Consider the following 21,048-nt stretch of genomic DNA (forward strand, 5'->3'; position numbering starts at 1 on the left):
TTTCCGCCCGCGGAACGCCGCAGCCGCCGGCACCGGTTTCCGCCCGGAGCACTTACGGGGCGCGGCGGCGCGCTCCCCCGGCTCCGCGAGCCTCCTGCGGCGGCGGGGGGAGCGGGACAAAGGGAGCGCGCAGTCGCCGGGCGCGCGTCCCCGCCTTCCGCCTGCGTAATGGTGGAGAGGATTTCTCGCTTTCTTAGGGTAGGAGGGGGGGCTTCTTCCGAAGCGAGTTACTGAAGCGTCCCGGCCCCTCTAAGGTGGTGCCCTCAGCGCTTCTGGTCTTTCTTCGCTTTTGCCGTTGCCTCCGGGCGCCCCCACTCCCGGACCCCAGCAGGACTTGCAGCCGGTTGTGCAGACGGACCGCGGGGGGGGGGGGGGGGGGGGGGGCGAGGAGAGGGTGTCTCCTTGCGGTCTGTACGTCCAGACTGTCAGACCCGACACCTCGCCGGGGACGGACGCTGCCAGTGTCCTGTTTACGTTCAGAGCCGACGAGCCGGGCCCCCACCCCCTAGGGCCTCCACCCGCCTCTGCTGCAGCTGCAAAGCCGCCGGGAATCTCGGGGAGACAGGGTATCAGCAACCCCTCCTCCCAGTCCCGTCCCGCACGCCTGGCAGGTTGCTGGGTGCATGCTTCTAAGAGGCATCCGTGAAAGCTCTGCCATTGTTGGGAGCTCCTGCAGCCGGGGCACCCGCAAGTAATATTTTAATATATCGATGACCCTGTCGGAGAATGAAGACACAACCCCGCCTCTCCCCGCCACCCCCCCGCTACCCCTCCCCAATTAGACTCCCTTGCGTGTTTCCTTGAACGGAAATTTGGACCCAACCAACGCTCTTCCAGCGAACTGGGTTCTAGGAGCAGTATTTACCCGATGTTTCTTCGATCCTTTCTAGCACGAGGAGCCCCAGCAACGTTTCAGAACCGAAGGGGTCACACGGTGTTCCTGTGTCTGAAGTCCTTCCTGCTGCTATACCTCCAAGCTACAACTAAGGAGTTAACATAATTTCACGGGCTCTCTAGCTTCCCAGGTTTGTTTAGAAACTGCTTTTAATTGAACTCCGCTAGAAATAATGTAAATACATTTTTTAAAAAAATTTTTTTAGTTCAAAAGAAAATAAGAAGCCTTTCCGTTTACCCTGATCTTGCACTTCAGAGATGGTCATTTATGCCACGGTGGTATGGTGAAGAACAAAATCGTTCTTAACCCACAAACGTTTAAAGTAGGTTCTGAGAATCTCAGCTTGGCACTTGTCGAACAGGGACACCTTGTTGCTTAACATGAGGTAGGCTATAACTAACTAACAAAAACATGGGGTGGGGGTGGGGGGCAGGGGAGGATACTTTGTGTTCTCTCTTTTCAGTATACTCCCTGACTGCTTCCTCCCAAAACTGCAAAGAGCCTGAACCTTCCTAAGTCTAGTTCAAACCTCTAGTGGTCCCTGGCCCAAATCATCAAAAGGGAACTGTGTTAGCCAGTCCAGATAATACGGTTTGTTTACCAGGTCACCTCTCCCTCCTGTCTCAGAAATCAGTGTCAGATAAAGGAGCTCTGTCTGTGCCAAAAGAAAGCCTTCATATTTCTAGAGGGGGTAGTGGGAAGAGGAGGCTAAAAACAGCAAGAGTATATAAAGTGACGTATTTCATTTCTGAAAACAAAGGAAACAAAAAGGTTTGCCCCCCAACTACAGAATAAACTTGAGGAGCCACAGCTCAGAGACTGTAAACTGTCAGATGAACAAGAAGCAACTAGATGGCTGCTGAACTCCTAAGGATCTGGAGGTCAGTTGACGGCCGTGGAGCCTAGTATCTCAAAGGCGCAGATTTTCATTTTATACCTGAGCAGCTGGCCTGGAAAAATGAATCATCCACACATTTAAAAGACTCTATAATAATCACAAAATAGTCAAATACATGTTATTTACGCTTAGCAAGCAAGCACAGGAAGAAACCAAAGCACAACACGATCAAATGATTTGCCTAAAGGTAGAGCAAATTCAATAGCAGACCTTTTCATAGAACTTGGTATCCCAGCTCGTGATCCTTCGATCCATCTAAGAAGCTTTGCTGTCTCTCTCTTCTCAGAGAGCCTCCTGAATTACAAATGAGGAGGAAGGAAAACAGCAAGAGTAAATATACTAAGCAGAAGTTCAGATTGCCCTCAGGGACTGCCCCCTTCCTTCATCTTCTAGAATGTCACTACTGTATATTAAAACCTCAATTAAAAACCTCAGTTATCCATAATGGAGAGGGGAAGAGGCACAGATAACATGAGAAGCCAAAAACCAGCCAATATCCTTTCTAACGTGGCTTTCAAATGCAGTCAGTGATATCCCAAAGATACATAAACGACACCGTCTGTACTGACCTGCTCACTGCCCTCCTGATCAGGAGGAGTTCAGGTGTCTCACTTATGTCATAGCTCTGTGCACAGGCCCAAAATCTTGACTGGATCACTTTCCTCTCTAGAACTCTAAGCAAAGGTACCTTTTTTTGTAATTGTTCTTATCAGCTACAGATTACAACATTTCATGTTCTCTTTTCAATGACAAAATATAATGTGAAAGGAACCCATAGAAAGAGGGACTGGATCTGTAGAGGACACAAAATGTGTTCATCGCTGTTGGTCACTGTCATCTCCGTGAAGAAATCATAGTCTAAAAAGAACTCATAAATCACATGTTTTCATCGACTTCATTTTATGGATTTTTTTCTAATACTTCATGTTTTGTAGTGTCAGAGAATGATGCAAGTATTCCCCAGTATATTCATTAGATATGCCCTGTGGTAATTAAGCACTAAGGACGTCTTAAAAAATCAAATTAGTAAATATTCAGCAGTTATTTTAATTAGTAAATATAGGGGATTTTTATCTGAACTTGATTGATATAATTTTTGTCATAGGCAATGATCACTATGGTCTCTGATTGATAAATTCTAAGCTCAGGTGAAACTGCAAACAGGTTGCAAAAAAATCGGCAACATAAAGTAGCAGAATTAAACTGGGAGTCAGACCTATAGAAGCAAGTATAAATAACACAGTGTACTCTTGGAGATCTCCCAGTGTACTCATTAGCATAGTAGTTTGAGACGGACTACCTGGGTTTGAAGCCTGACTATGCTTCTGGTAATACAATTTGAAGAAAATAATTTGATCTCTAGGTCTCAGTCTCCTCATCTGTAACATGGGAATAATAGTCTTGTGGGGATGTGGTAATGATTAAAGTATATAGTCTCAATATAAAGGGCTTAATGTAAGGCCTCAACACATAGTAAGCTCTCCAAAAAAATGTTAATTTGCTCTTGTTTTCACTATGACCCAGATAATTCAACCTCTTCTTATCCCCCCCTTTCCTCATTTATAAACTAAGGCCCATGATTCTGAGCTGCCTACTTCACAATACATCTGTGAGAATCAGGTGATCTAGAAGTCTCAACCAACATTATCATAAGGATGTTCAGTCCTAATGTGACTGGTCTCTGCAGAGCTATTCGCCATAAAACACTCCCTTAGACCTCTTGATGAGAGCTCCTCCTGTGTCTATTCCTTTCGACTTCAAACTAAGGGAGGAAGGATGGGGGCAGGAAATAAAACATAAACTAGAAAACATTCAAACCTAAAAATCATAGAATCAGGCAGCAAACTGAAGTCATCTACTTGTCAAGAATGTTGGTCTTCTGAGTAGGAAAGCCTTTCTCCCTCTGATATATAGAACTCCATGCCAACAGTGGCATTTCATCTGTTTAGAACCTTCTGAACCGGGATGCCTGGGTGGCTCAGCAGTTGAGCATCTGCCTTCGGCTCAGGGTGTGATCCCACGGTCTCGGGATCGAGTCCCACATCAGGCTCCCTGCATGGAGCCTGCTTCTCCCTCTGCCTATGTCTCTGCCTGTGTCTCTCATGAATAAATAAAATCTTTAAAAAAAAGAAGAACCTTGTGAACCCTGCGGCTTCCTCCCCCTGCCCCTCAGTCCTCACACCATGGTAATCTCATACCTGTCTCTGTTTATGTCAGGAATAACATCAGAAAGACAAATACCACTTTCACATAGTAAATATGTATTAAATACCTGCCATTTACTGTACTATGTGGAACAGAAAACAAACATAGTGCCTCACCGTCAGACAACCTGCAGTCTGTCTAGTAGGAGGCTGACCTGTCCAAGGAATCAAAAAATGAATATATAATTACAAACTGCTGAGTGCTAGAAAAGAATTGGATATTGTTAGAACTTCTAACATACATACATACATACATACACACATATACATACATACATACATAAATTAGGGACACTTGAGTGTCTCAGTGGTTGAGCATCTGCCTTAGGCTCAGGGTGTGATCCTTGGATCGAGTCCCGTATCAGGCTCTGCAAGGAGCCTGCTTCTCCCTCTGCCTATGTCTCTGCCTCTCTCTCTGTGTTTCTCATAAAACAACAACAACAACAACAACAAAAAATTAATAGAGGGATCTGACTTGACTGGGGTGTAGGGAGTAGTGTGCAGAGAGCTGCCCAGAGGAAGTGTGGCATTGCAGCCCTCATTTTGACATCTAAGTTTGAGAGCTTCCGAAGTTGCCCAAGTTCCTCTGGCTTATAGGTGCACCCAGTAATTGTAAGAAAAGAAATAGGAGTGCCCTTGCATCCCACTCGAGGGATGTGAAGACTCCTGGTGGACCACCTATGTAATTTTTATGTATACATGATTGCTTTTAGGATCCTTAAAAAAAAAATTGCACGTAATAGTGTAACTCACTGAAAGGAATATATGTATTATTTTAAAATACATGCTTCAACTCTGCAATCTCCTTCTAGTAGGAGGTCTGAGTCAGAGCTCTGAAAAAAGAGAGAAGGCTGTTGTTTTTCACTCACTTTCTGGGGCATTTTCAAAGGTCCAAAGATGTTCTTTGATCTTGTTTTAAGTGTATTTTCAAAACATCCCTATCCTTGGCCTCTTAATTACTGTCTCCTGCATGTATGTGGGTTTGGTCTTATGAATGGCTACTTCCTCTCCACCCCCTGTGCCATGTCACTTCATGCCACTGTGTTTTCATATACTTATTTTAAAACTATAAAGCCTTTTTGTTTTGTTAACTACAAAACATTCAAACTTATGGTTTATTTGAAATACATGAAAAAATTGCACGGTACAATGAGAAAGCTTTAAAAACTTAAAATCTAAATATTTCATAGACAAAATATGTATGTACATACATAAACATAAGTGATCATAAAGAGTTAGTGTAACAGCACAGAACCACATCTCTGCTGGCATGAAAGAAGACCATTTTATTTTTGCACAACCACGTACTAGTATGAGAATGAGGAAGAGTACATTTATGAAAGAGGATACTTGAGCAATCAAGCAACCTGAAAATCAGAAAAAACTATCTCCCTTCTCTGGTGAAGACAGTGATTGATCTTTTTGTTTGTTTGTTTGTTTTGTTTTGTTTTGTTTTTTGCATATATATAGCCACAACTAATGTGAGTTGCTTTACAACTCAGCCTAGGATCTTCCGTAAAGGTATCGTGTGCACAAACCATTAAACCCAGAGGAAACGCATTTGGCTCTTAAATAACCAAAACCTCAGCATTGTGAGACCATCACAGCTGTTTTCCTGCGGTTCATGGTTTTCCCTTACCAAGCATCCTTTGTTACAGACAATTTCCTAAAATCGACAGTCAATCCCGAAAACAGCTAGTAGGCTGTTCTACAATAGAAAGTTTATTTCAAGTTCATTAGCTTTCCATGCTCAAGTCTTTTGAGAAAAGTTTTAGAAAGGACAGGGGCAGGTATTAGAAGCTTTGCCTTCCACCAATAGCACTCAGATTCTATCTTCTTCTTCCAGCCTCCCACACCAGCTCTGGGAGGTGAGAGTGGGAGAAGCCAGCTTTGCTCAGGGACCTGAGGATATAGAACAGGCTGTTCTGCCTCCAGGAAAAGTCTAATTTATAACTAAAACTAAAGTGACATTGGAGCCAGAGTTGCTGGGTTTTTTTTTTTAAGATTTTATTCATGAGAGACAGAGAGGCAGAGACCTAGGCAGAGGGAGAAGCAAGCTCTTCACAGGGAGCCCAATGCAGGACTCGATCCCAGAACCCCGGGATCACGCCCTAAGCCAAAGAGAGACGCTCAACCGCTGAGCCACTCAGGCGTCGCAAATTTGCTGCTTTCTAAACATAATTTTAAGCAAATTCCCTTAGGTTAGTTACATGCACTTTTTACATTTTTTTTTTTTTTTATGATTCTATTTATTTACTCATGAGAGGCACAGAGAGAGAGAGGCAGAGACACAGGCGAGGGAGCCTGACATGGGACTCGATCCGGGGTCTCCAGGATCAGGCCCTGGGCTGTAGGCGGCGGTAAACCGCTGAGCCACCCGGGCTGCCAACTTTTTACATTTTCTAAGGAGACATATTTACAGATAATTTTCACCACATCTACAGTACTCATCATAATTAATCAATGGGATAAGTTTTTTTTTTAATATTTTTTATGTATTTATTCATGAGAGACAGAGAGAGAGAGACAGAGACAGAGGCAGAGGGAGAAGCAGGCTCCACCCAGGGACCGTGACATGGGACTCTATCCTGGGTCTCCAGGATCAGGCCCTGGGCTGAAGGCGGCTCTAAACCGCTGTGCCACCCAGGCTGCCTGGGATAAGTCTTCATGGGGGAAAATTAAGTTAATCCATGTAGTTATTTCATAGTACAATGAATTAATTTTTAGAGTCTCTGTTTGATACATGGACTGGAATTTCCCCATTGTCCTATACATGGGCAGATTCTCATCTTGATACATGGTAAATCATATATCTGAGAACATTTAATATTTGTTAGCTCTTTTATCCCTTTTAGAATTTATATCTGTTTAGACACAAGTGTCAGGAATACATTACATTTTTAACATGTTTAAAGATGTTTGAGGAAAAAAAATTGTCAGGTCTTTTTTTTTTTTTTTTTTTTTTTTTTTATGATAGAGAGAGAGAGAGGCAGAGACATAGGCAGAGGGAGAAGCAGGCTCCATGCACCGGGAGCCTGACGTGGGATTTGATTCCGGGTCTCCAGGATCGCGCCCTGGGCCTAAGGCAGGCGCTAAACTGCTGCGCCACCCAGGGATCCCAAGTCAGTTGTTTTTAACATGGTAGGCAGTACATACAATTGATCATCAAAACTGCCCTGTTAAAAATGCCCTGAAAAAAATTCTGGAAATAAACAATCGCTATATAAGAATCACACTTGGGATCCCTGGGTGGCTCAGCGGTTTGGCGCCTGCCTTCGGCCCAGGACGCAATCCTGGAGACCAGGGATCGAGTCCCACGACAGGCTCCCGGCGTGAAGCCTGCTTCTCCCTCTGCCTGTGTCTCTGCCTCTCTCTCTCTCTATCATAAATAAATAAATCTTAAAAAAAAAAAAAAAGAATCACACTTTGTAAAAGCAGCTGTATGATGGATTAGAACAAAAAGATACAAAGTCACCTTTTAGAAAGGCAGGTCCCCAAGCCAAGACTTGACTGCAGATTGACTGCAGGAAGGTCATAACATACCTACAGAAAAAAACATCTCATTGCATGTGGAGGGTGGGGAGGAGTGTCAGCCTTAGAAAATGGAAAGGCAGGCTGATTTGGTAGTGGATCTCCATCATCAACCCAGGAGGCAGTACCCCTCCGCTTGGCTCAAGGCAGCAGATGTCTCTCTGTGGATGGAGGTAGGTGCATCCATTTTATCCAGGCTCCATGACATCATCTATTAGCATCATTCTAAATGGCCACATTCCTCACCACATGGTGGGCATGTGCTGATGGGGAACACAAGGATCTGTCTCATTTCTCAGTGTAAATCGGTAAATAGGTTTGGGGGTTTAATTTTTTTTTTTTTGCATTGGGCTGTGAGTTTGGCCTATGCTAATGTGCCTGTGGGAAATGATTCCATTCTCCGTGTAACCACATATCAGGTTTCAACACCAGCAAAACCTTAAACAATGGTGATTTACCCACATGGTGCTCTTTATGGGGACTGAAGATGGCCAGCCAGCCTTCCTTCACCCAACAAATATCAGACCTCATTTGTCTCAGAAGTGAAATAAATAGAAATGAGAACGTTCTTAAATTCTTCAGACATGCCTCTGGTTCTCTTTCAGGGTCTTTTTTTTTTTTTCTTACCACCATACACTCCTAGTCCCTGAACCCCGTGTCATTTATCCAGCTCTCATCTTTGTCATCAAAAACAGGGTGAGCATTCATACCAGGAAGCAGAAAACTCATTCTGGATATGTCCCTGACATTTTTTCCATGTGACCTTGGAAAATCACATAACCTTAATTATTTTGTCTCTAAAAATGATAATTAATAAAGACAACCTGTACATGTGCACCCGAATTAGAGACTACTAGTCACAGGATCTGTTTCTTCACCTGCTTACTTCCTTATATGAATTATGAATTATATGGATTTTTCCCCCAAATGCTAACATAAACATATCTTACATAGTACACGAGAAGTGGTTTAACTTTGTTTTTCCACACACTTTAACAACAAATCTAACAAATTCAGATTTCCATAGCCCTCCACAAAATAGGAAATAATTTACATAATACATACTTGTGACAGAGTTTATAAGCAGAGACATCTTTTGTTTTGACAGTTGTATGCTTGACAAATTATGAGCTTCTTATGACCTAAAGCACAAATCCTTGCATTTCTTTCTCCCCATATCCATCTCCCTCCCCCTTAGTGTGAGGCATGCCCAGTCCCCTGGGAGGTGCTTGGGAGGAAAAACTCTAGAAATGAAAATGGGTATATTTCTACTACATGGAATTCTGGATCTGGGCCACAGCTTCACTCTTCATAGAAAGATGATATAAACAACAACAGCTGACACATCATGCTAAGTGTCTTATGTGTGTCCTCTCTTTTAATCCTCGTTATAATCTAATAAGGTCCAAGACACAAAGCTTCCACTGCACAGCCAGTGTGAGGTTGAGGCAGGATTTTAAAATAGGCGGTCTGATTTTAGAACCTTCATTCTTCACACAATGCTCTACTGCCTCCTAGTGTTTGTTAGCTGTCTTCAGCCCACGAGCATCAGAATCCCCAGTGGTATTAGTTGCAGTGTAAGTTCCTGGGCCATCCTGGGTGTACCGATTCAGAATCTTGTTGTAAATAGGGAGTTTGTAACATGGCTCACAGGGAGAAGGCAGGGAAGAGGGTCTTAGCAGAAGCAATATGTGCTTTAATAAAAAGTGTGACTGGGCAGCCTGGGTGGTTCAGCGGTTTAGCGCTGCCTTCGGCCCAGGGCGTGATCCTGGAGACCCAGGATTGAGTCCTACGTGGGGCTCCCTGCATGGAGCCTGCTTCTCCCTCTGCCTGTGTCTCTGCCTGCCTCTCTCTCTCTCTCTCTCTCTCTCAATCTCTCATAAATAAAATCTTTTAAAAAGTGTTACTTAAAAAAGTATTCAATAGTCATGAAATTTTTTAACAAGGTAATAATTTTTAAAGATTTTATTTATTTATTTATTAGAAATAGCAAGACCAAAGTCAGGTGCAGAGAGAGAGAGAGAGAGAGAGAGAGAGAGGGAGAGAGAGAAACAGACTCTCTCCACTGAGCAGGGAGCCCAATGTGGGACTCCATCCCAGGACCCTAAGATCATGAACTGAGCTGAAGGCTGATGCTTAATTGACTGAGCCACCCAGGTGCCCTGAGGTAATGATTTTTTTTAAGTGTTGAGATAACCTAAAAGAAGAAAAGGACATTTGCTTTTTTAAAAAGATTATTTATTTGAGAGAGAGAGAGTATGTGGCATGGGGAGAGGGAGGGGAAGGGTAGAGGATAGAGATAGAGGGGGGAGGAGGAGGAGAGGATCCCAAGCAGACTCCATGCCTGGCCAGGAGCCAGACACGGGGCTCAGTCCTCTGACCCTGAGATCATGACCTGAGCCCAAATCAGAAGTTGGATGTTTAACTGACTGAGCCACCAAGGGGTCCCCAAAATGACCTTTTTTAAAAAAAAGGTTTTATTTATTCATGAGAGAGACACAGAAGCAGAGACATAGGCAGAGGAAGAAGCAGGCTCCTCAGCAGGGAGCCTGATGCAGGACTCAATCTCAGACCCCAGGATCATGCCCTGAACCAAAGGCAGACACTGCTGAGCCACCCAGGCATCCCAAAAATGACATTTCTAAACAGCAAGTCAAATGGCACTTGTGTAATCACTTCAGGACAATCTTCCAAAAATAAAATGAAAACTATTTCTGTGGTCTGTAAATATTTTTTAAGTCAAGCAATTCACCCTATGTACAGTTTCTGAGTTTTGACAAATGCATACAACTGTGTAAACCAACACCACAATCAAAATACAGAATATTTCCATTACCTTAAAAAAGTTCCCTGGATCTCTTGTCAACCTCTCTCCCCACCTTAGATCCTGGTAGCCACTAATTTGTTTGCTGCCCCAATGGTTTTACCCTTTCCAGAATATTATTTAAATGGAATTATACAGTAGATAATCTTTTGAGTCTGGCTTCTTTCACTCAACATTACGTGGCTGGCATTCATTCACACTGATGTATCAGTAAATCTATCCCCTGTCATTCCATGATGTAGATGTACCACAATTTGTTCACTAATTACCTGGTGGACATTTGAATTGTTTCCAGTTTTTTATGTGTGTGATTGTGAATAAAGCTGCCATAAACAATTGTGTACAAGTGTGAATATTGTTTTTTGTTCTTTAGAGCAAATAGCTAGCAATGGGATTTCTGGATTCTATGTCAGATTCTATATCTATTTAACCTTCTAATAAGCTGTCAAACTGTTTCCCAAAGCAGCCATGCCATTTTAATTCTCCCAGGACTGTATGAGTTCTAGGTGCTCCACAACCTTGCAGCACTTGGTATTGTCAGTTTTTATTTTAGCCATTCCAATAGTTATGTAGTAGTATTTCCCTGGTTTCGATTTGCCTTTTCCCAAAAGTCAATAATGTTAATTTTTTTTCATGTACTTATTTTCTATCTGTATATCTTTTTTGGTAGAATGTTCAAATATTTGCCCATTTTTTTGGTTGCATTCTTTCTTATCTTAACTGGTTGTGAAAGGTTTTTTTTAAGATTTATTTGAGAGAGAGAGAAGGTGCACGTGTGGGGAGGGGCAGGGCAGAGGGAAGAGAGAGAAACTCAAGTAGCCTCTGCAATCAGCATCAGCATGGTACCCAGTAGGAGTTCTATCTTATGACCTTGAGATCATGACCTGAGTCAAAACCAAGAGTCTAATGCTCAATCCACTGAGCTGCCAGGCACCCCTGGTTGTAAGAGGTTTTTTTTTTTCTTTAAGTACTCTATATGCAAGTCTTTTATCAAATAGGGATTTTGCAAATATTTTCTCCCAGTCTGTGGCTTATCTTTTCATTTTCTTAACGATCTCTCTCAAAGATCAGGAGTTTTTCCATTTTTTTCCAGACTTACTGAGGTATGATTGACAAAAAGAGTATATATGGGGGTGCCTGTGTGGTTCAATTGGTTGAGCATCAGACTCTTGGTGTCAGCTGAGGTTGTGATCTCAGGATCATGGGATGGGGCCCCTTGTCAGGCTTTGTGCTCAGTGCAGAGTGTTTGTCCCTCTCTCTCTGCTCCTTCCTCCACTCACGCACTTTCTCTTTCAAATGGATAAATAAATCTCCCCCAAAAAAACTGTATAGATTTTACAATGTGATTTTTTAAAGGTGTACAATGGGATGGTTCAACATATACATTGTGAAATAATTATTATAATCAAGTTAATTAACATATTCATCACCTCACATAGTTAGGGTTGTGTGTGTGCACATGCACATGTAGTGAGAATACTTAAGAGCTACTCTCTTAGCAAATTTCAAGTATATAACATAGTATTTTTTTAAAGATTGTATTTACTTATAACAGAAAGAGCATGAACAGGGGGAGGGACAGAAGGAGAGGGAGAAGCAGACACTCTGCTGAGTACAGAGTTGGTCATGGGGCTGGTCATGGGGCTAGATCCCAAGACCCCGAGATCACAACCAGAGCCAAAGTCCCATGCTTAACAAAGTGAGCCACTCAGGTGCCCCTATAATATAGTATTAACTACAGTCATCATTCTTAAAAAAAAAAAAAAAAAAAGATTTATTTATTTGAGACAGAGAGAGCACATAAGTGGAGATAATTGTGGATTCACATGCTGTAGTACGAACAAGTACAGAGTTATCCCATGTAATCTTTACCCAGTTTACCCTAATGGTAATGTCTTACAAACTATAGCACATTATCACAACCAGGATTTTGAAACTGATAATCCACTAATCTTATTCAGTTTTCCAGAGTTTTACTTAAATGTATGTGTGTTAGTTCCATACAGTTTTATCATATGTAGGTTCATGTGTCCACCACCACAGTCAAGATATAGAACAATTCCATTGCCACAATGATTGTGTTGTCCTGTTATAACCACATTCATCTCTAACCCTTCCCACTCCCATCTTAAACCTTTGGTCACCACTAATCTGTCTTCTATTTCTAAATTTTTTTCATTTCAAAAAATGTACAAAAGGAATTATATGGCATATAAACCTGTGATTGGATTTTTCATTCAGTATAATTCCCTGGAGAATCACCCAAGTTGATGTGTGTATCAATACTTTGTTAATTTTTATTGCTGCGTAGTAGTCCATGGTTTATATGTATCACAGTTTGTTTAACCATTAATCTGTTGAAGGACATCTGAGCTGTTCTAGTTTTTAGCTGTCATGAATCAAGTTGTTATGAATATTCATTTATAGGTTATTGTGTAAATGTGAGTTTTCCTTTCTCTGGGATAAGTGCCCCAAAGTATAGTTGCTATGTTGCATGGTAATTGCATGTTTCGATTTATAAGAAGCTGCCAAAATGTATTCCAGAGTGGTGATACCATTTTACATTTCCACAGCAATGTACAAGTGATCCTGAATCACCTTTTAAAGTGTTTAAAAATAAGAAAAAAAGAGGTCTTTTATATTTACCTTCATTTTAACCATTTCTATAGAGCCTTATTCCTTGATGTAGACCCAAGTTTCTTTCTGGTAACTTCCCTGAACACTTGATGTAATGCAAGTCTGCTGGTAATGAATTCTTCCAGCCTTTTGTTTGTCCGAAAGTCTTGATTTCACCCTAATTTTAAAATATATTTGCATTGTGTATAAAATTTTAAGTTGACAAGGGTTTTTATTCTTTCAACATTTTGAAGATGTCATTACATTGTCTTCTGTCTTGCATTGTTTCCGATGAAAAGTGTGATGCTAATCCAATTGTTGTTCTTCTCTACATAATGTATGTTATTTCTTTGGCTACCATCAGTAATTTATCTTTATCTTTGTTTTTCATTAGTTTGAATATGATATGTGTTAGGTGTTTTTTGTTTTTATGTTTGGTGGGGTTTTTAATATTTATCCTGGTGTTTTCCTGGTTCTCTGAGCTACTTGGATCTTGAGCTTCTGGGTTTTATGTCTTTCATTTTTTTAAAAATTCTTGGCTATTGAGGATCCCCAGGTGGCTAAGCAGTTTAGCATCTGCCTTTGGCCCAGGGTGTGACCCTGGAGTCCCAGGATCGAGTCCCACATCAGGCTCCCTGCATGGAGCCTGCTTCTCCCTCTGCCTGTGTCTCTGCCTCTCTCTCTCTCTCTCTCTCACACACACACACACACGAATAAATTTAAAAATCTTTTAAAAAATAAATAAATTCTTGGCTATTGTCAAATATTTCTTCTAACCTATTCCATTTTTTAAAAAAGATTTTATTTATTCATGAAAGACACAGAAAGAGAGGAGAAAAAACATACTTTTTTTCTATTAAAAAGTATGTTTGACTATTTCATATTGTCCCAAGTCTCTGGGGTGCCCTATCCCTTTTTTCTTACTCTATTTGTGTTTGAGCTTGAGTGATTTATATTGACATATCTTCAAGTTCACTAATTCTTTCCTCGTGGGGCATATTAAAGTTTACACAAGTCCAAACTTCTTCACCATCTTTAACTCCCCTTTCAGGACTAAGTGTGAATTGATGATTAGTAGATCTCCCTGGAAAATAATATAGTCACCATCCCTTTTCCTAGTTTTCTCTATCTCCAGGTCTTAAAAGAACTTTTCTGATTTTAGGGAAACCAAAATGAAAACAAATTCAGGAAATATACCATTTTGTATTCTTTTACTGCAACATGCTGGCTTGGATCAGAGAATTCAGCATATGGATCAGGTCTACTCTACTTATACTCCTTCCACTTCTTACTGAACAAACCTACCCACAGACCAAGTAGTAGCAATCCAGTGGTATGCTGGAGCCTGTTCATCCTGGCTGGTGAGAGCTATTGTTAATTTTTCAGGAATTTCTCAAGCTAATTTTTAAACATAGCAATTGCTTAAAAATTAATATATGTAAGTTTAAGTAAATGATATTAAAAACAAAATGATAAGCATTCAAAACATTACTTTCTCATTACTACATTTTACTATTATTTATGCTTGTAGTGTTATCAATGTCTGCTGTATCTGTATGGTGATGCAACATGCACATCTGGTGTTATAAGATTTTAGCTTTTTAATTTTATAGTGGTATGTTACTGAGTATACTTTCCCCTAAATCCGCTTTCAGTAATATCATATTTATAGCCTGAAATTAGCCATAGTAGATGTATTTATACCATGGAAATCAATATATATTATTGTTTTGTTGATTGTCTAGACCAGGTGTTGGCAAACTTTTCCTATAAAGAGCCAGACATTTTCAGCTTGTGAGTTACATAGAGTTCCTGTCACACAGTAATTATTTAACAAGCCTCTAAAAAAAATAATAACAAGCCTCTAAAAATGTAAAACTTGTTCTTTGATCTCAGACTGTACAGAAAGAGACCATAGGTTGGATTTGGCCCACAGGCTATAATTTGCCAATCTCTGGTCTAGACTTAAAGTAGTAAAGAAAATGTTAATAATGCAGGCAAAATTCAAAATGGTCATGTGTATAGCTGTTACACTGTGAAAAGCACAGGAAATTGAGGACATATTCTTTCTAATGTTCTTTTTTTTAAAAAAAGATTTATTTATTTATTTACTCATGAGATACACAGACTGAGAGAGAGAGGCAGAGACACAGGCAGAGGGAGAAGCAGGCTCCTCACAGGGAGCCCAGTGTGGGACTTGATCCCGGATCCCAGGATCACAACCTGAGCCGAAGGCAGGCGCCCAACCACTGAGCCACCCGGGCGTCCCTCTTTCTAGTATTCAAAACCTATCATTCAAAAAATCAAAGAAGTTGCTCACATCACTAATGATTGAGTAAAGTTCAGAAATATGTCTTTATTATTTCAGTTTTATCTTACTAGTTAACATAAGAATATAAAACAACATTTAGGTTGTAACTACCCTTGATCTAACATAACTGACTTCTTTGTTGAACTGAATAGTAATCAAGCTTATTCATAGTCTTGATTTCATGACTATTGTTGTGAATTATAAAGACTAAGTGGAATTTTTCAGAAATAACAAAAAGAAATAACAAGCCATGCTGAAATTATAGGTGTATGAAATTTACAATGAAGAGTAGGTATACTGTATTATTTGTAACTCATATGCTACACATCCTTTTTATCAGTAAAATGTATAACAAAGATATATGTATATATGCAAACATTTTTTTTTTTTTTCAGAGAGCCTGCTGTCAAGCATCTTCAGCACACCAATATAAACAGTGTGTCATGCTGAGCAGTGACCATTCTTGGGTAGAGAATCTTTTTTTTTTTTTTTTGGTAGAGAATCTAACCGACAGGGGTGCCTGGCTAGCTCAGTTGGAAGAGCATGCAACTCTTGATCTTGGGCTTGTGAGTTTGAGCCCCGTGTTGGGTATAGAGATTACTTAAAAATAAACAAAACTGAGAAAGAGAGAGAGAATCCAACAGGCACACAGAGTCTGAATCAGTTAGATGAAAGTGAGCAACTGACCTGAAAGCTCTGGCGCTCAGTTGAGAGTATGTGTGTGAGAGAAAGTGTGAGGGAACAATGAAATAAAAATGTCAGAGGCAGAGAAAGCTACCTCAGACCTTGCCTTTCCCACTCCAGTCCTTGTATTCTTCAATTCTATTTTATTTCTTATCCCCCAATAACTATGAATTTGCCTATTATATCCTTACAAGAAACTTTCCATTATTTAAGATAGCTGAAGTTGAATTCCTTAATAACCAAAAGCTCCATGACTAAGACAGTGAGCCATATAAATCTGGGTTACATGGGTTCTCTTACACTAGTTCCTGAATCCCCCAAATCTGACCACTATCAGTCATAAGGGAATCTATAGATGATAGTGATGTAGTATTACTTAATGAAAAGGGGTGGGGGGAGTCTTCACGGGCAGCCCCATTGGCTCAGCGGTTTAGCCCGCCTTCAGTCCAGGGTGTGATCCTGGAGACCCCGATCGAGTCCCACTCAGGCTCCCTGCATGGAGCCTGCTCCTCCCTCTGCCTGTGTCTCTGCCTTTCTCTCTCTCTCTCTCTCTCTCTCTCTCTCTCTCATAAATAAATAAAATCTCTAAAAAAAAAAAAAGTCTTCACTAATACAATCAGCTGAAGAAACAGTATGAGGCTTAAAATAAAAGGAAGTGACACACACAGTCAGGTGGACTCTGGGAAACCAGAACAACTCATGGAGTGATTCAAGGGTGAAGAGTAACAGGTTGTGACCAGGCACAAGACCACTTGGAAATTGCCAACAGAGAGGCCTTAAACCATATTTAATTTTCTTATTCAGTTTATTATTGTAGTCAAGAAGCCCATAAAATGTTGGATTTTTTTGTTCTATCTGTTTTGTTTTCTAAACAAATTAGAGGTTATAAAGAACATTTTGCCTTCTGGTATAATGTAAACTCTATTAGAACAGATAAACAACTGAAGTTTTGTTTGAATCCCATGATATCCAGGATTGGCCTTAAAGAGCCCCTGTGTAGTCTGTCTTGTTCCTGATTGAGAATGGGCTCCAAACCAAAATCTGAATTAGTACAATGCCCAGGGGGACCAGGCAAATCAAATTAAACATAGCATCATGAAGATCTAAAATTGTACTAGGGAAAGAAAAAAAAAGATTTAAGACACAATTAGTTTCTCTAATGGTTTCTTATTAATTCAAAGCTATATAACAAAAAGTTTCAGAACAATTTTGCTTTTAAAAAGTAACAGCAATTTTATCAATAATCTGGATTTTTTTCAAACTACCTTCCAGTTGCCCATACCAGAGAAGGCTGACATATAAACCTGTGATCATGCCTGAAGGACCACACGCAACAGTACATGAGAGGATGGAGGGTGGAGGTGAGGCAGAGTGCATAGGTACATACATCTACATGCTCATAATTCAGTTTTGTAATTACAAAAAATTAAAAATTTTACAAATTACAAACAATTTGCTCATAATACTTTCAGTTTTGTAATTACCAGCCAAAATTTTTTAAAGATTTATTTTATTTATTTATTTATTTATTTATTTATTTATTTATTTATTGAGAGAGAGAGCATGTGTAAGCATGCATAAGTGGGAGGAGGGGCAGAGGGAGAGACTTTCCAAGCAGACTCCCAGCTGAGCGAGGAGCCTCACACAGGGCTCAATCCCATGTCCCATGAGATCATGACCCGAACCCAAACCAAGAATTGGACACTTAACCACCCAGCAGCCATTTCTGACATGTTTTAAACAAAATGGTGGGAACTTGGCATTCATTTTTATTACTAAACTTATTATTATTCAACACAATTAGAGGTTACAAGAAGAAAGTATCATTAACAGTAATATTCAAGAATAGCATGTCCTGGTTTTCTGCCAAGAACTTCCACTAAGCCCCAGATTTCCTGTGGTTCTTGATTATGTTCCTGATCTTTCTTTTTTCCATTTAAATCATATACAGTAAAAGAGGGCTCCTGATTATTTGGGGGCTGACTATCCAGTTCACTGCTTCTTTTTGGTCACCTACACTACCTAAAATATCACCTCATTTATTCAGCCAAGTGAGGAAATATGAGAAAAGATCAAACTATATGACAGTTTAGGAAGAAGAAGCAGTTTGTTACATTTTTATACTAAAATCATCTATTACTAGAAACTAGGTGTCATTCATATATCTTTTAAAAAAGGCAATATGTGATTATTAATATGCTGGTACTGGGCTAAGTACTGGGTATTCAATGGTAGGCAAAACTGATAAGAATTCCCACCCTCAAGGAGCTCACCTAGTGCAGGAGCTAGATACAAATCAAGTAATCACAGATAAGAGTGATTTACATGTGGCAACATAAGATCACTGCATTAAATGCTATGATGGAAAAGCACAAGGTATTAGATGGGAGCACTTAACTAACCAGAGGGTCTGGCCTACTCTTGGCGAGTGGAGTCCAGAAAAGGCTCCCCTGGAGAAGCAGTATTTGACCTGAGTTCTGAAGAATAAATAGGCATTAACTAGAAGGCTTCTGCCTAGAATCATGTGCAAAACCTCCAACCATCACTACCTCCTCCTCTAAAAGCCATAGCTGGGAATGTTCGTCCTTGGTGCTCTGGACTGGGCTGCATTTGTTAGGAATGGCCGGCCACCCCTTCCAACCAGTGGTCCAGAAGACCATGCTTCATCTCAAGTCCTACTCGGTCCAAGAAGTGATTATGACCTACTGATCCATTGTTCTTGTGCTGCTACTTTCTGGGCTCTGAGACAAACACAGAGGCTTGGGTCACAGGTGGGGCCATCCAATACACACCAACTGTAGCCTCTGGAAGTAACAGAGGCACCAAAGTTACCATTGAAATATGGTGTCACTTCGGCTCCACCCGAGCTATCTATGGAAAACCTCATTTCTGGGGCATGTAATGTTTTGTCTTCCCTGCATTCCTTCCTTGAAGAAAACTCCTCTCCCTTCTTTCCTCTCCAGTGGACTGCCCAACTCCCACCCTCATGGTCAGACACATGCCCAGACCTAGTCAGAGAACTCCAGCCTCAGGCTACAACTACTGAGTCAGGGATGGGCTTGTGACTCACATAAAGCTCTTCAGGGTCCACTGAAAGACTTTTGCTGTGCTACTGGGAGAAATGTATGTGTTTCCTTTAGGATCTTAGGCTATTGGGCCCATGTAAGCCTGGAGTTACCTTGCTGCTGTGTGGTAAAAAGCTCCACTCCATAGAGGGAAAGTCAGGGACAGATAAAACAGGTTCGCTATCATAATCCGAGTACCTACCCAGATCTACTTCTGCCTGACTTTTCAGTTTTAGGAGCTGGCAAGCTCCATTTTATTTAATTTAGCCTGTACTCATTGGATGTCACAGCCAAACTGCCCTCAGTAATGTACCTTTCCCATCGGCACTTATGTCCACATTACCATAAATTGGCAGCCTCTGACCATTACAAGGAAAGGATTCAGTGATTTCTAATTGGCCATTACTAACAAGGACACAGGAGGTTTGAAACAGCTGAGCACAGATTTTGATTGGAAGACAAGGTCATGGTTATACTTTTGAATGTGATGGTTGTAGGCGCGTACATGCCTGTCTCACCACCTTTGACTGTTAACTAACCAGAGCCACAAGACAGACTGGATGAGATAACTAGATTGACAACAGGTACAAGATGCCAACAAGGTAATGGAAACCCAAGTTCCAATTTGATGCGGCCTACATCACACATTTCTCAAACACAAAGAAGAAAGGAATTGGCCTAATCAAGACCTTTCAAGGGGAAGAGAACCACAGAGCCATGACCATAAATTGCTAGTCACAGAATTACTACAATATGTGCTCAGAAGCCCAGTGTTTTATGAAAAGACCTGTTTGTGCTTGGCTGAGGCACTTCCGTGCATTTTATCTGAGTGTTTGGTTAGCAGCAGGAGCCCATTATCCTTTGGCATTTTCTAGTTATAACAGATCCCAGTTTCAAAAATATCAAGAAATTGGGTTCCAGCTGCCCAGGGTTCCTTCTAGGAGATATTCGAACTCCAAGACAAAATCGTCTTTTGTCTCTTTTGCATGGTGAGAAGGCCCATGTGGAACACCTGTGGTAATCTGTGGAAGCAAAGCCTCCTGTGATCACACTAACAATACTGCAGAGAGAAAGCTTTATTAGGCTAAGAAGCTCAAGGAAAGGCAGGGGTATGAACATTTAAATGAGTAAGGCGATTTGATAACTACATGTGGTTTCAGACCTAGTGCTTTTCAGGGACACCTTATTACTGAAACCATTTTAATGTTTCATGCACTCCAAAGCAAAAGGTCATTTCCTCACTACTTTGTTGAATCATTTGATGCTCTTCAAAAATCTCCCTGGTCTTTCTGTTTTTTTCTTAAGATTCACTCTTTCTTTTAAAATGTAATTCTACAAAAAGCAAAAATAAAAATAAAAAAATAAAATGTAATTCTAATCTCGGAAGGATGCCCAGGATTTAAAGAATTTCTTTTCCTCTCTCATATTATGTTCACTCTACCTGGATATGGTTGAAACTGTTGACCAGTAGGGCTTTTATGCTTTCCAAACTTCACATTTTTTGAGTGAATCTCTGGTAGAAGAATAATTCCTAAGCCCCGCTTATAATTTTGCTTGCTCAATAAATATTTACTGCACACTTAATGTTTTAGGTGCTTGCAGTATAAACAACAACGATCCTTACCATCAACAAAGTGTACATTGTAGTGGAGGCAGAGACAATCAACAAATATCTTTAATGTTATAATAATAATAATAGCAATTGCACCTCTTGCTTATGGAAAAAAAGTTTGCACCCAATTTTCTCTTATAATGTTCTGCTTTCAAAAGAAAAAAACACCTACCTAACAGGTCATAACATTCTAAAATATTGCTGTTTGCGGTCTTTTTCTTCATTTTCTTGTTTTAGCTTATACTTGCTAAACCATAATATTGTTTTGTGGCAATACAGATGCTTTTGAATTAGAATTGGGAAAATTTGAGTCCACATAATTCATTGCTACCTAAAGAATAAAAAGGGAACTTCTCCTTTCTAGGGTCAGCCAGATGAGACCCTTGTAAGAATAATAATGGTTGGGGC

The 21,048-nt window shown here is 40.5% G+C and overlaps 1 protein-coding gene and 1 long non-coding RNA gene across 3 annotated transcripts in view; one reads left to right on the forward strand and one right to left on the reverse strand.

Annotated features, from left to right (window-relative positions):
- Positions 1-69: 69 nt before the first annotated feature.
- On the forward strand, positions 70-3,922 carry LOC140598092 (uncharacterized). 2 transcript variants are annotated; one of them, XR_012000215.1, is made up of 2 exons: positions 70-198; positions 891-3,922. It is a non-coding gene; the product is annotated as an uncharacterized lncRNA (long non-coding RNA). The 2 variants fall into 2 exon arrangements; XR_012000216.1 differs by having other exon boundaries at positions 73-254.
- Positions 3,923-16,944: 13,022 nt separating this feature from the next.
- LOC112908313 (transmembrane protein 180-like) overlaps positions 16,945-21,048 on the reverse strand; it is a 32,665-nt gene continuing 28,561 nt past the window's right edge. Inside the window, exon 6 of the mRNA XM_025983788.1 lies at positions 16,945-17,077. Within this exon, the coding sequence (XP_025839573.1) occupies positions 16,945-17,077 (133 nt within the window). The remainder of the gene's footprint in view (positions 17,078-21,048) is intronic.

The sequence above is a fragment of the Vulpes vulpes genome, chromosome 3 (genome assembly GCF_048418805.1).
Source record: "Vulpes vulpes isolate BD-2025 chromosome 3, VulVul3, whole genome shotgun sequence".
NCBI lineage: Eukaryota > Metazoa > Chordata > Mammalia > Carnivora > Canidae > Vulpes > Vulpes vulpes.